This window comes from Scardinius erythrophthalmus (assembly GCF_964197995.2).
Source record: "Scardinius erythrophthalmus genome assembly, chromosome: 16".
NCBI classification, from domain to species: Eukaryota; Metazoa; Chordata; class Actinopteri; order Cypriniformes; family Leuciscidae; genus Scardinius; species Scardinius erythrophthalmus.
Genome location: NC_138236.1, coordinates 8,701,940 through 8,718,014, shown reverse-complemented (window position 1 = coordinate 8,718,014; position 16,075 = coordinate 8,701,940). Strand labels below are relative to the sequence as shown.

Here is a 16,075-nt window from a genome sequence, read left to right as displayed (position 1 = left end):
AACAAGCTAGAGTGATGACACCCCCACCGTAATGCATTAATTTGTCACTTCACATTTCTCTAAAACAAAACAAGCTGCGGCCTGTCATATCTCTTAGATCAGGGGTGTAACTGCAACTGCAATGTGTTTTGCACAGCAACAGGGTGATGATTCATGCGATAGATAGATAGATAGATAGATAGATAGATAGATAGATAGATAGATAGATAGATAGATAGATAGATAGATAGATAGATAGATAGATAGATAGATAGATAGATAGATAGATAGATAGATAGATAGATAGATAGATAGATAGATAGATAGATAGATAGATTCAAAACACTCACTATTAAGATTTTTATAAATGTTTTGTGGCTAACATAAAAATTGTAGCCTAACAGAGATAGCCTTCTTTTAATAAAAAAATAGCATGGTATGAATATCCATGTATGTATATTTTATGTTACTTTATACATAGGCCTATTTAAAATACAAAACGTTCAGGACTATTAACAAAACGACTCTTGAGTGTTTTTTACCACACAACAGAGATTGACTAATCTGATTTGTTTGGTAGAATTATTAGTGTTTTTGTAGGCTAAATAAAGCCTATGTTGACATGTTAGATAGTATTCATGGCATCCTCGTGATGATTATGATGCTGCAGCCGCCAAGTTTCGATTTTCGATTCCAAACGTCATACGGTTAAGTTTCGGTTTCTTGTCTGATTATATAATACGATCTGCGTATTATTCAGATAGGCTTAAAGGAAGCTACAGACGCCTCACACACTCCTCAACATTCGGTAAGTTCTTTTCAATTAGTACTTTAAGATTATTTCTACTACTTATTTGTATTAGCTACTGTCGAATTGTATTCCGACCAAATCAAGAACAATATAACTTTTGATATAAGAGGAATTATGAAGTTGATTATTTATTTTGGAAAAACGCTCCATGCCTGTAAACATTTTGCATGCCATTATCGTGACGGTTAAAGGAAAAGAGATAAAATTACGAAATAACATTTTATAAAATGAACATTTTGTAGAATAATAAATATTCTACATCATTTTCATTACATAAAATGTTATTTCGTAGTTTCATCTCTTTTCCTTTAACACTTTAACACACAAAAATTGTTATTAACTAAAAGAAAATCTAAAGACAATATAGTATTGTGTTATTAACATTTAAAATTTGTATTTGTCTGCTTAAAATGACTAGTGACTTGTAGTGCTGTATGCATCAATTTCGTAATACGCTGATATTAAATAGGGGTGAATTCAGGTTCATTGGGACACCTTTTCCCCAGTTATCTCAATGGCAAAAAAGTGTTCATTAATTTATTGTAGCCTATCTCAATAATTAGAAAATTATTCATGTTTTCCCAGCTCAAGTAAAAAACAAAATTGCTGAAAGTCGGTGACGACTGTTTGTCAACATGGGAGTCCAAGGATTGAAGACATTCATTGAAAGCAGCAACACAGATTATTTAAGGAGCTGGGCTTTTAGAGACAAACGACTAATAATCGATGGATGTAACTTATATTTTTTGCTGTACTTTGACTGCAAACTGGATCAGATGCATGGAGGAGACTATGATGCCTTTGAGGAGCTGATCACACTGTTCTTTGAGAATCTCGCAGCCTGTGACATTAGCCCTTATGTTGTACTTGATGGCGGCGCCGACCACACCGACAAAAAATTTGACACTGACATGAAACGAAAACAGCAGAAAATAAATGTGGCCTATGCCCTGTCTATGGGGAGGAGAGGGAGTGTCCTTCCTTCGCTCATTAAAAATGTGTTAAGACAGCTCCTTCATAAGCTCAAGGTACCAGTGGTTCAGTGTCTTGAAGAGGCTGATTGGGAAATTGCTGCCTTGGCTAAAGAGTGGAATTGTCCTGTTTTGTCCAACGACAGTGACTTCTATATATTCAACCTCAGAGGGGGAGTCCTGCCAATCACACATTTCGAGTGGAAAAAAGTGGGAGTGGACAAACGGACAAACAAAAAATTCATCCAAGCCAAACACTTCACATTGAAAAAATTCTGTGAATCTTTCAAAATGAATGCTGACCTTCTCCCAATCTTCGCTTCCATCTTAGGCAACGATTATGTGAAGTTACAAAATATCAAGTATCCTAATTGGGAGGAGTACTCGGTAACCGGCACGGAAAATGCTCGTATTGATGGGATGCTTAACTGGTTATCCCAGTTTCCAGGGCCGGAAGAAGCTATAAGTGCCTTGCTGAAATGTACAGACAATAAAGAAAAAGTCATCGTTCAAAACGCACTTTGGAAAGGAATCAAAGAGTACAAGCTCATCTCTGGCTCTCTTGCCCAGTTCTTCGACTCGAAGGTGCTTCCACAGTCAGCTTTGACAGGTCCTCTGCAAGTTCTACCTAAATGGACTTTGAGGCCTCTACTTGAGGGGAGGATGGGCTCCTCTGTTATCGATGTACTGGTACACCAAAGGGTTTCCTTGACGCCCCAGGTTGAAAATTTCCAACTCCCTTGTAGCAGTGAAATCTCTCGTCCCATACGCCAGGTGATTTACGGGTTACTGTTGTTAGGAGGAAAACAGACAGCAAATAAACAAGCGTTAGCTGTTAAAGCAGTCACTGGCACAAGCAAGTGCTATGTAGAGGAATACGGGAGACAACACATAAAACTAAGCAATCAGAAGGTTGAAGCCATACACACCAAGGTGATGGAAGAACTTCAACTGGAAACATTATACAAGGTAATGAAGATGTCTTAGCACTGTTTTGAAGTGAAATGAAACTGTTTGTTTTACAGTGTTTGTCTTTCTAATGATTCTAGGAACCACATGACGTGCGACTTCAGGTGTTCCTTGACACTTTGGGTGTGTCATCCACGATGTTAAGAGGGATCCCACATGCTCTACAGCTGCAAATGTTTGTGACACGTTACTGGCTTGTAAACGCGCAACCTCAGCCGTGCCAAGTGCATCTTTGGGGGCTGCTACTGGGAATGGTCAATGGAAAGCTCAGCGGTACGACTAAAACAGAAACCGGTATTGACATTATCATACATCATCATTCTGTTAGCTGTTGTTTTTTATATCATGCAATAAAGTAATAAAGCAACCTCCGGCACATATGCCACCATTGTCACACAAAAAAGGTGATATGGTGTAATGATTAGATAAATGTCATGGGCAAAATGGCGAAACTTTGCTGAGGTTTTCCGAAATGTGTGTTGAGCCAGTTCATAATGGAAAAAAGAATGTCAAAACATGATCATTTATTTATTTTTGGTTTGGGGGTTTAGACATGGCGTTGAGACTTAAAAAACTACAAACTGGTCGAGGAAGGATCTATCTGGATGATGAAGCAGCTCATCTATACAGCCAGTGGCAGTCGTGCCTGAAGTGGAGTCTAAATCTCAATCGTTTACTATTGGATCCGCTATCTGAACCAGAGTGTGCACGGTACAACATCCTTTATTACTCCTAAACCATCCTTTTTTTGATAATATTTATCCTTTTGATCTCCATTTTTACAAATCCCTGGTTCCTGATTGCCGATCCCGTTCCTCTCTCTCCACCCCGTGTTTTCCTGTCTGATCTAGACCATAACAAGGCCCTTAACTTAAAAATACAATACACAAGTTCTATAAAGAAATATTTGTATATTATATATATATATATATATATATATATATATATATATACACACACACACACACGCACATATATATACTGTATATATACACATACATATATACGTGACTTTTACATCTTAGAAGTGTCTATTAGTGTTGTTGGAAATGAATACTAAGTGTGTTCTGGTGTTGTTTAGCTTGTACCGTGGAACACTGGTGCACCAGGTTGTTGGAGAGCTCAGGAGAGGCATCGCTCTGGAGTCTCTGCTGATGAGGGGCTCAAGCGCTGATCAACTCTTCAAACAGCTGAAGGATGCAATCGTGAGCTTAGTGGGTGAAGACTTCATCAAGAAAATGAAAACTGGGCTCGAGAAGAGAGATGCTGGGAAAACACAGAGTGGCTACAAAGGCCAGAATCAGCCTATAGATGATCTGAGCAGTTGCTTTGATCATCTGATGGATGAGGATATTGATGATAATGAAGATGATGATCTCAATGGGTGGAAAAAGGCCAAGGGTCACAAGACGGAGATCCCTGACTGTTTGTACACTGCCCGTACCAGACACAAGGCTAAAGTTCGCAATGTTAATAATCCCTCCAAGAAATATGAGAGAAGATGCTTTGACTAGTAAAAACAAACAAAAAATCATTAGTTTGCAGTAATGCACTTACAATGGAAAAGGGCAAGGAATTGTTTTATTATTGACTGAAATTATAATTACTTGATTATAAGATATTTGTATTTAGCTGTTGGACATTGGTATCAATAAGGATGCATTCTATTTACCAGAGTATTTTAAGGAACATATTTAAAAACATGAAACTTTTTAATTGAAGTATTAAATTATTTTTCCATTTTAATCTTTCTTTTGTATTAACTTTACAGATTTCTGTTTTACCACATAAATGTATGAACTTGCAACTTAAATAATCAGATTAGTCAGTGATCAACTTCAGATACAGATTTTATTTAATTTGTAAAAAATTGTATTGTACAATTGTGTTCTGAAATGACCACAACAGATTACTGGTTTCAGCTGTGCAAACCACAATAAAATAAATACAATCTCAAAAAATAAAAACGCTTTTTACCTATCACCCTTCATTTAATTTGTTTATACTGTATATTATCAGTGTATTACATTGTTTTGTTTTCAAAGCTAGAGCGATTCTAGAAAACAGAATGGGCATTAAAGAAATTGAACAATATGGCCATAAAGAACCACTATCTGCAACACAGAGGAGAGATAAGATCACACACTGTAAAAACTCAAGTGCATCATATTTCCCTGTCCCACAGAAACAAGATACAGAGTTGGCAGATGGGAATAGTTCAATGCTGGTGGGCTGCACTGAGGTGTTTCGACATGGGGTTAGTGTTAGTCTAACATTTCTGTACAGCCAACATGAGCACCCATTTAACCAACTACATCATTAAGCATTCACCTAACCAAGCACCAAGCTGGTGAGAAAATAAATAACACTATAGATAAAAGCCAAAGTAAGGTGAAAAAGGCAGAATCTATCTTCAGATGGCCCAGATACCAGTGTATTATCATAAGGAAAGTAATAATATAGTACTGAAAATATGTAAATAGAGGAACTGATAAGTAATTGTACAAGCCAGTTGTATTAACCATCAGTCTAATATAAAGGGAAAAGAACTTTTAGTGCATGTACCTTGAAGGTCGTCATAAGGTGGGACCCTGTAATCTCGTAATGCCATCATATTGTGGGATCCTGTATCTTCAACAGACTCAAAACAGGGCCGGTTGCAAGGTGTTCAATTTGGTAACATTTTTCTAAGTAAATGACGTGATGGTTTGGCACATCACGTACGCATTAATTCACACCCACAGTCTCATCATGACCCAAAACAAGTGGTCCGTTCCACCAAACACTGGAACACTCATGGTTTAAGAGGGCAAAAGCTTTTTCCAACAGAAAATAAATGATATTTCAAGCATAATTTAGATTAATTTTAGAATCTGGAATGCAGAAAGGCATTATCCACATTGTTCCACAAACCTCTAACCAGAAATGTTTAAACAATAGATTTAGAAAGCACAAAATCCTTTTAATAATAATAATAATAATAATAATAATACAGAAAAATCATAATACATCCCTTAAATCATGAAATCAAAACAGCCACTGTATGGACAGATACAGCATCTCATAAATAAAGTTCGCCCAGATGCTATGGGAAGTAGTAGCTACAGTCATAAAGCAGCACACCAAAGTATCTCCTTCGGCAAGGGCGCACGTCAGATTGCTCCAAAATCAGCCCCTGGTCTTGACCTTCAAAAAGGAACTGCACATACAGGTCGGGCCTGAATGATCACTCTGGATTGTTTCGTACGGTATGAGACCGGCCCGAGCGACATGCTGAACCACATGCCGCAGCCCCACCCACCATCTCCTGCACGGGACACAATGTGTGTCATACATCATGGAAATCCTCAGTGTCTGCCATTTTTTCTCCACCTCTGAGTCGCTCTAATTTCTTTATAACTTCCGATACCACACAGACAGAGGACGTGAGGCCCAGCAGGAACAGCAGATCTGCACGGAGAGGACGGTGCATATATCAGTGAACACGTGAAATATCCAATTAAATACACAGAAAAAATGGTGTTCAAATTAATTACATAATATGCCAATACATTTATTTTATTAGCTGAACATATTGAGTCAAAATTTAAAATACTAGTGCAAAATGCCCGTGCAAAATCAGTTTTTGTGTGTGTTTTTAGTAATTGTTGGTTTGGTGTGATTGAATGCTCATTGTTACAATTACACAGCAAAAGTTCAGTGACATTTTTATTTGTGCATGGTAGAAAGCACACAGTGAACTCTGAGAAAACGCTATGCTTGAGCAAACAGTTTGTGAAAAGGCAACTACAAATGACGGCATCATTTGTAGTTGCCTTTTCACAAACTGTTTGCTTTTTAAGAGACTGTGAACGCATTGAATAGGATATGTTTAGTTGGTGAATAGCATAGGCTACTATTACATAGTGGCGATAACGTTAAGCGCACCAGAATTAAATATAATATTCAGAAGTAAACAGCATAGCTGACTTATAGATTCAGTTTACATCCACAAATGAATATGAATTACATCCACAATGAATTACATCCACATCCGTCGATTCAGGGAGCATTGCAAAGTGCCCGCGCAAAATCAGTTTTTGTGTGTTTTTAGTAATTGTTGGTTTCTTGGTAAAGAAAACTATAATATTCAGAAGGAACCAAACTATAATATTCAGAAGTAAACAGTGTAGCTGACTGAGTGTTTATGTCAGAATGTTTATTTTTAAACCACAACCTTTTAAAAATGATATATTTAACGATATCTTTTGCATTTCTCATTCAAACAACGTCAAACTTGGCACTGCACTTACTCGTGTGCCCGTGGCAAGACACCTGTCGAGTTTGAAATCCATCGGACTAACGGTTCGAGAGATATGCGGTTAACAGACAGACACACACACAGACGTTTCTGTAATTTATAGATTGCTTGAAACAAATTTAAAGATTTCTATCAGTTCAATTCTTGTGATTTGATTTAATTGACTAATTTGGATAAATATTAGGCACACAAGATAGGCATTAATATTTCTCAAGAAAAAAATCTCACCTAATGCACATACAGAGAGCCCTATCAGCTGGTAGTATTATTTAAGGTTAAAAATAACTTAAATTAAATATAATGCGTTTTTATTATAATAACTTTATTCATTTATTTATTCGTGTTTATTTAGGCTACTATTAGCTAGAGATGATCGGTTCAAGTGCCGCTAGGGATCTTTCACGTCACATTTACAAACGTCAAAACTGTGTTTATTGTAATTTCGTAATAAAATTGATAGAATCTGAGAGCTGAGATTTTATTTATTTTTGTACCATAAGTAACCTGCTCTGTCTAGTCTGTAGGTCTCCGTGTCCTCTTTGCTTCGCGATTTTTCTGTGCGTGAGAAAATGGATGTGTGGCGTGAGAGCGTGTGAAAAGTGTCAATTGCGTGTGGCAGCTCTGCAGTAACAGAAGGAAACGGTTTAATTTGAAACCAGGAAATTCTACTTTAGAAGTACATTTTTTTCACACAAATAAACGGGACAATTCGTGTCCCGGAAAAGAATATAAATTTTCCGGGACTGTCGCTCAAAAAAAGAGAACAATCCCTGGAAAATCGGGACGGGTGGCAACGCTACCATATCCACGTAAAGTAGAATAAACAACCATTTTCCAAACTAAAACTATTAACTATCATATTTGGCAGTGTCCTCAGAACAAGGATGATTTTCATAAATGACAGCTCGTGGCAAGTTGTCACATGTGTTTATATGTTATCGAAAACCGCATCATTATTCAGAGTGACACGTGAGAACTATTATGACAAACTTACTGTTCATGGGAAGTGTAGTTTTGATTTAGTAATTTTTTAAAATCTTAGAACATGCTTAACCAAATAATTAAAGCATGACCCCAAAAAAATAATTTACATATAACATAACTAATTATGTAATGGATTCTGCCTATAAATATATTTTGTTTCCTTTATGCTTTGCTCACATGCATTAATTAAATATTTTCTGAAGGGGTAAAATAAATGTAATATTAACAAGCGAGCTCATGCAAAGACCACATATGAGGAGAATAATGTATTCAGAATAATCTCTGGAATTACTGAGAATTCAGTCAGGATAACATTATATGAACTAAAAAAGTTTTGCTTTTGTCCTCAATTCTATTTTATGATTTACATTTTAAAATCCATAAATCTTTACGTCTTAATGTATTTTTATTTTTCTGATGGTCCCTTGTAGCCTAAAACAGCTGTTGTAACCATAGATATCATATAAAGGCTAGATGTCTTAAGGCGGAGTCACTTCCGGCATCACCGGCGGCCATCTTAGGACAGGGCTCTGTGGATTAAGGTGAGTGAGCAGCACGCGCACAAATCCTCTTATCTCGCTGAAATCTGGACGGATTTACAAACGGTTTGGTTTCTTACAAACGTTATTAACGTGGCTATAATTCTGAATGCTAAACATTTTGAACATAATTATTCATATGTATGCAGTATAATAGCTACATCTCTGACGTTTATAACAACCAAGCCGTTTGAAAATCGGTAGAAAATTGAGCAAGTTATGGTTATTTAAAAGTACATGCACCATGTTATGAGTGAGCGAGCACCCTGTCGTAAGATGGCCGCCGTGTGCGGATGTCGAGCTCCATTGGCCAGCAGCGCGGACGAGACATCTAGCCTTTATATGATATCTATGGTTGTAACAGCTCAGACCGTGAATAAGAGTGATTTATTAGAGCGCAGCGCCACCAAGCGTTCAGAATTAGGAACTGATAAACCAGTGAGATTGAATAAACTGAAATTGAATCATAATTATCACAATCATAAGTAGGCTACCAAAAGTATATTCATGTTTTGATATTTTTTATGATAGGCTACTGATAAAACCGTCTAGAAGACATTTGCGAGTATTGTTTCATACTGTTGGTTGATATGACCTCATCCATTGCTGTTTTTGTTTTCTGTATTATAAAATATCCCGTTACGGTGTGTGAGAATCGCAGCAAACGATTCAGTGTGTGAGACTGAACTGTCCGAATGAATCAAACTGAATCGGAAACTATAGGCTATCTTTTGCAAACACACAACGTGACATGACTGCTGAACTATTACCAGGAAAATCATTATCAGGTCGGTGTACGCCCGTTTCACACATACTCCGTTTGCAGTGCGTATGCGGTGCGTATTTTTTTCCGTACCCATGTTAACAGGTTAGAGCTTTCACACTGCACACGGATGCAGTCCGGCGATCCGTTCCAGTTGCGGTGCGTATACAGCAGTGCAGCGATCGTTTCCGCACCGAGTCTATTTTTGCTGTGCTGCACGCGCTGAATTAAAGTGACAGCATGTTTCGTGGTCAAAATGAACACAGATTGACCTAAAAATGTAGCAATTTCACCATAAATGCGATTAATTAAATAAAATGTAGTAATCTCAACATAAATGTATTTAAATACTTTTTTTTTTTTTCACTTTAAGACCGGGGTAAAGCAAGGAAAGCTACAATTTACCTCAACAAGGTGACATAATGAACAACACTTGTCTCATTCGTGGAGGTGGAAAAACAAGTTCTTTGTGATATGCAAGATTTATTGTATTCAAATTTAAATGAAAAAGAAAAGGCATGAGAGTCGGCTGTTTTTGTCAATTTTAGGTTTTAATTTAAAATGTTTGCGATTTAATATAAAGTACATGGTTAAATATTTGCCCACTTGCTTGAGCAACTTAATATAAGTAAAAGTAATCCATTGAATAATAGGCTGACGTTGTTTAAATTGTGTTTAAACGTGCGTCTGTTAAAGAGTGTATATGCGTACCCAGCAAGCAATAGCCGTCTTTTCAACGTCTGGGTTAAATATAGACCCGATATAGTCCGGCTATGTGTAACCCACTTTTAGCCCAAATAACATTTAATCTGGATAAATGTATTTTTTTCCAAAATAACTTGTGAGATGTATGATATTCCATCATGTAAGCAAAGTCTACTGTGATTACAAGTTGTTTGGTTTGCTTTATTTTACATGTTATATGTGTAGGCTGTGCGTAGCCACGATTTAGCTCGTATTCAGACCCGGCTATGCGTAACCCACTTTTAGCCCAAATAACATTTAATCTGGATAAATGTATTTTTTTCCAAAATAACTTGTGAGATGTATGATATTCCATCATGTAAGCAAAGTCTACTGTGATTACAAGTTGTTTGGTTTGCTTTATTTTACATGTTATATGTGTAGGCTGTGCGTAGCCACGATTAGCTCGTATTCAGACCCGGCTATGCGTAACCCACTTTTAGCCCAAATAACATTTAATCTGGATAAATGTATTTTTTTTCCAAAATAACTTGATAGATGTATGATCCATCATGTAAGCAAAGTCTACCGTGATTACAAGTTGTTTGGCTTACTTTATTTTAGGCTACATGTTATAGGCTGTGCGTAGCCACGATTTAGCTCGTATTCAGACCCGGCTATGCGTAACCCACTTTTAGCCCAAATAACATTTAATCTGGATAAATGTATTTTTTTCCAAAATAACTTGTGAGATGTATGATATTCCATCATGTAAGCAAAGTCTACTGTGATTACAAGTTGTTTGGTTTGCTTTATTTTACATGTTATATAGGCTATGCGTAGCCACGATTTAGCTCGTATTCAGACCCGGCTATTGTAGCCCACTTAGTCAAAACTGATTAATTGTAGTTTTTTGCCAGGCAGTGCATGAAATGGTTGATATTGCATCATGTTCGCATTGGTAATGATATCTACAAGGTTCAATGTGTCATTTCAAGACATGGTCGATCTGTAGTCACGATTTAGCTCTGAATTGGACGGGCTATATGCGGTCTGCTTTAGCCCACCTGGCGAAATGAAGGCAATCTGGTCTACGTACGGCTTGGCTATAGCCCTGATTCAGACCAGCGATATAGTATAAGAATATTAGTCTTAAAAATGTTTTCGCTCACACAGCTTAATGTTTGCTGTCACACATAAACATAACATTCATACATAATCTACGATATGGCTGTCTATCATTTCAAATTAAATCAAATGCAATTGCATTTCTCAACCGCTAGATGGCACAATCGAAACACTACTGAGACATGACTACTGGGACTACTGGCATTGCGCGACTAGATCACTTTAGCCAGATCTCGCGATATACACATTTCCTCCATTTTCAATTTTATTTTACACGAGGCTGCTGTCGGAGAGCAACGGGCGAGCGACACTCTGAAAACCTTCAAATTTCTACTTCGATCTTGTAAGTATGCGTGTTATTTTTGTTATGTTTATTGTTTAAAGTAGTTCGTTTTTATAATGTGTAGACCGTGACATTTTAACATTACCAATGCAGAGTAAGCCTACTATTTTTCTCCAACAAGTTAACGTACCTGCACGTGTTATTGCAGCTGTGCCCTTAATCTAAAATGTATCTAAATTCAAGGTGGTAAGCATGAAACTATGAAACTTATTTTATTTTTAAAATGAGAAGTTTCATGAAACTATGAAACTTATCATTTTATTATTAAAGATACTAATATATTTTTGTTTTTATATTAGATTAGAGTAAGTAATAATAGTTTTTGATTTAATGCAAATTTTCAAAGTACTTTACATAAAACTTAACAGCAACATATGCAACATGAAAAGAAATTATAAAAAAAAATTGTTCCTTTCCAATTAATAAAAGGTAGTGGCAAACAGTAAAGTCTTTAAACTTGATTTAAAAGAATTCAAATATGCAGCATACATTCAGTTTTCAGTGAATTTGTTTCAGATATATGGTGCATAAAAACTGAATGCTGCTTCTCCATGTTTTCTTTTGACTTTGGGGATATAAAAGTAGCTGGCTAGTGGCTACTGTCCCAGATGACCTGAGAGGTCTGCTCTGGATGGTTCATAATGCATCAGAAGATTAGAAATTTACTTTGGCCTTAAAATGTTAATTTAATAACTAACTGTAGTATTTTGATATGAATTCTTTGACAGACAGATAGCCAGTGTAAAAACATCAGAACTGGAGTGATGTAATCCACTTTAAAGACACTATCGCAAATTATCCAGCAATCAGTCAACAAAGTACAGCAATTGAATATACAGAACACTTGTCACTGACTACCATTAAATGTCTTGTTACCAACATTATTCATAATATATATTTTTTTGTGTGTGTTCAACAGAAGAAAGCCATACAGGTTTGGAACCAAGTGAAAGTGAGTAAATGATTACATGATTTTTTTTTTTTCTTTTTAAGTGAACTACCCCTATAAGTATCTTTTTATGTTTATTAGAGTTATACGAGTAAGTGATAAAGAATGATTTATAGGGATAGTTTGCTTTGAAATTAAATTTTGGTATGTTTTAGCTTACCTTAAGGGCATCCAAGATGTAGGTGTCTTTGTTTCCGCAGTAGTTTTAATTTTGATATTTTGGGTCAAACCGTTCTTGTCAGTCAGTCATATAATGCAGGTCTATATGGTCACTACCTGAAAGAGCATGATTGTTGTCACGATTTGTTATGATTTCTCTTACATTAAGAGCAGGCTTTTTGACGTGCCTACATTTGTAATTAAAAAATTTTGGTTAGAAGGAAAAATTGTCTAATGAACAGTTCTGTTTAAAAATCCATACTGAAATCGAACCAAAAGCCTCGTACAGAATCGTTCAATACGTGTATCGTTACACCCCTAATATATATATATATATATATATATATATATATATATATATATATATATATATATATATATATAATTAGTGCATCACCATTATGCAGGCAAAAAATTTCAATTATTGATATTAATTTATTAATAATATTGATATAAATTATATAGTCTCAATCTATATTCCGTTAACTCTATATTGGCCAGCTCTAGTGTGCAACCTAGCAAAAGTGAATGACTGTAATTAGTTAAAAATGATTGTCAACAATGCTTTTCTTGAGCAATAATATTTTTCTTTTTCTTATTTGACAGACGCAGTGATGACCAACTTTCCTTCGGCGACTGAATGGGAAATAAAAAATTAAATTTCTGGTCTTTTTAAACAAGCATCAGGGAGAGCAGGGAGTGGTGGTTATGAATATAAAGCTAACAATTAATTTTTAAAAATTTTAGTATCTTAAGTCGTTTTACAAATTTTCCACTATTTTATGTTCATTTTTATGTTTGAATGTTGTCTAAGTTGTTAATATAATTGTTCTAAATAAATCCTTTATATTCAATTAGTTTGGATGGATTTTCCTTTATGAGAACCTGTTATATTTGAGTGAAAATCCTTATGCCTCATTTTGTTGTCTATTACATGTATATGTAGTGTAATTGATGTCTATTCTTGGGCTATGGTTAGACATCTATTAGATTTTCACTGACAGCCCAAATTCAGCCTTGGTTTAGCCTAGACCCATATTGCCTGTCTATTAGACGTATATATGTAGTCGTTTAATAGCCGTATAATTAATGACTAGTTCTTGGGCTATGGTTAGGCGTCTATTCTTGGGCTATGGTTAGACGTCTATTAGATTTTCACTGACAGCCCAAATTCAGCCTTGTTTTAGCCTAGACCCATATTGACTGTCTATTAGACGTATATATGTAGTCGTTTAATAGCCGTCTAATTAATGATTAGTTCTTGGGCTATGGTTAGACGTCTATTCTTGGGCTATGGTTAGACGTCTATTCTTGGGCTATGGTTAGACGTCTATTAGATTTTCACTGACAGCCTAAAATTAGCCTGATTTTAGCCTAGACGTCTAGGCTATGTTTAGACGTCTATTAGACGTCTATTAGACGCAAAATTGCTTGCTGGGTACAAAGACAATCGGAATGCTGAGACGTTAAGACCGGGGTAAATCAAGGGAAAATACCATTTACTTCAATAAGACAACATAATGAACAACACTCGTCTCATTCGTGGAGGTGGAAAAACAAGTTATTAGTGACATGCAAGATTTATTGTATAAAGATTTAAATTATGCAAAAGAAAGGCAAGGGTATGAGTCTGCTGTTTTTGTCAATTTTAAGTTTTAATTTAAAATGTAGGCTATGCGATTTTAATAGTATAGCCTACATGGTAAAATATTTTTACCACTTGCTTGAGCAACTTAATATATAATTATATAGAAGTAATGCTTTTAATAATATGTTGTTTAAATTGTGTTTAAACGTGAATACGTCTATTAAACAGTGTATATGTGTACAAAGAGAATCGCAATACTGACAAAAAAAAACTTTTTTAAAATAAAAGTTGCTGATATCTTCTGGATTTGAAATACAGTGAGTATGTATTTGTGGTATAACAGCAGCGAATCAGTTACGCACTGCAAACGCAGCATATGTGAAAGCACTATTGCGTGTGCTGCTCCTGCACTGCAACACGCACCGCATATGCACTGCACACGGAGTATGTGTGAAACGGGCGTTAAACATAAAGGTTCCAGAAGGGAGGGGTTTGCAGCTATTGGTTTTCCAACCATTTTTGGTTCCTCAATAAAGAACCTTTGAGTTAACAGTTTTTAAATGTTAACAGTTCCTTCTACTTTTTTTCTTCTTGCGAAGAACATTTTAATAATCTGAAGAACATTTTTCACTATAAAGAATCTGTGGAATGGAAAGATTCAATAGATGTTAAAAGTTCTTTATTAAATTATGTCAATGAAGAACCTTTATTATATTATTAGCCCATCATGGGCCTGCCATTGAGGATTTTGTCCCTTCCAAGAAAAACCTTTTTTGGAGCTAGAACTTAAACAAAGTGACGAAGCAGCAAAAGAAAAAAATCATATCTTACTTATGTTTGATCATTTACTTATGTTTTATCATTTAATTACTTACGGTAGATCTTAAATATAATTTAATCAAATGTAATCATCATATTCTAAGAAATCATTATTATCATTTTGATGGGTTTCTCATTACTATCATGTGTTTACCATTATTATAATTTGATGTTTAATGCTTTTGTTTTATTAATCTTTATGCCTCAAATCTAGCTGATTGACTCAGGGTGAACTTTAGTATTTGCTGTTTAGATGAGGTCAAGAATCTATATAGACAGACCACAAATGCTCTAATGTCTTAGAATAAAGTGATAAACGAATGTTATCTTAGCTACAGATCTTGCAGAAGAGACGTGCAGTTGTTCTGTATTGTATTAAGATTAACAACTTTCTGACACCTTTGGGGTACGAGACAATGTGTGTACGGCCCCCCTCCACGTTGTGAAACCACAAAAGAACGATATGTCTTTGTCGTTAGTGTTTGCTCAATGTGATAGTAAAGAGGAACTTAGCCCTGTGCTGATAAGCATCTGCATAAGAGAGCTCTCTCAAACAACTTATACCTTTAGGCAAGAATATTATACTCAGAGTGTTTGAATTTATATTATATTTTACTTAGAAATATAGAAGTGATTTTAACTGTTCATGTAGCCTATGTTTCATTATTAAACTTTTAATCCTGATTATGTGAATTCATTTTACTTTTCATTTATTATTTGATTGTCTGCTGTTAAGAAATACAATTTGACTTAATCATCTGACTGGATTTCCTCCCTGCATCACAAAGGATATGATTATAGATTTTAGAACTCATGTTTCACATTATGATACGATCAGTAAAGACCAGGCTGTGGTCTGTGACAGACAGTCGTAGGCTCAAAATTGACCTTTGAGAAGAACTGTGAATCTGTAGCCTATGTTAAAAGTGACACCAGCATCTGTTTTACCTCAGAAAACTATCCAGATTTCACATTGATAAGTCTATGATGACCCTTTTTTATCAGGCTTTCTTTGAATCAATCGTGTCCTCCTCCCCTGTGTCGTGGTTTGGTAATCTGTCTCTGAAAAACAGAAATTCTCAACCAAAT

At 35.6% G+C, this 16,075-nt stretch overlaps 1 protein-coding gene across 3 annotated transcripts in view; it reads left to right on the top strand.

Moving 5' to 3' along the window:
• The first annotated feature begins 685 nt into the window (after positions 1–685).
• Positions 686–16,075, top strand: part of aste1a (asteroid homolog 1a) — a 41,872-nt gene continuing 26,482 nt past the window's right edge. The window contains exons 1-5 of one of the 3 annotated variants that reach the window (XM_081389168.1): positions 686–787; positions 1,376–2,730; positions 2,811–3,003; positions 3,282–3,441; positions 3,812–4,712. In XM_081389168.1, the coding sequence (XP_081245294.1) occupies positions 1,426–2,730; positions 2,811–3,003; positions 3,282–3,441; positions 3,812–4,244 (2,091 nt within the window). In that variant the 5' untranslated portion in view covers positions 686–787; positions 1,376–1,425 and the 3' untranslated portion in view covers positions 4,245–4,712. Of the gene's footprint in view, positions 788–1,375; positions 2,731–2,810; positions 3,025–3,281; positions 3,442–3,811; positions 4,818–16,075 lie in introns of those variants that run through there. The other 2 variants (XM_081389167.1, XM_081389170.1) reach the window with 2 other exon arrangements.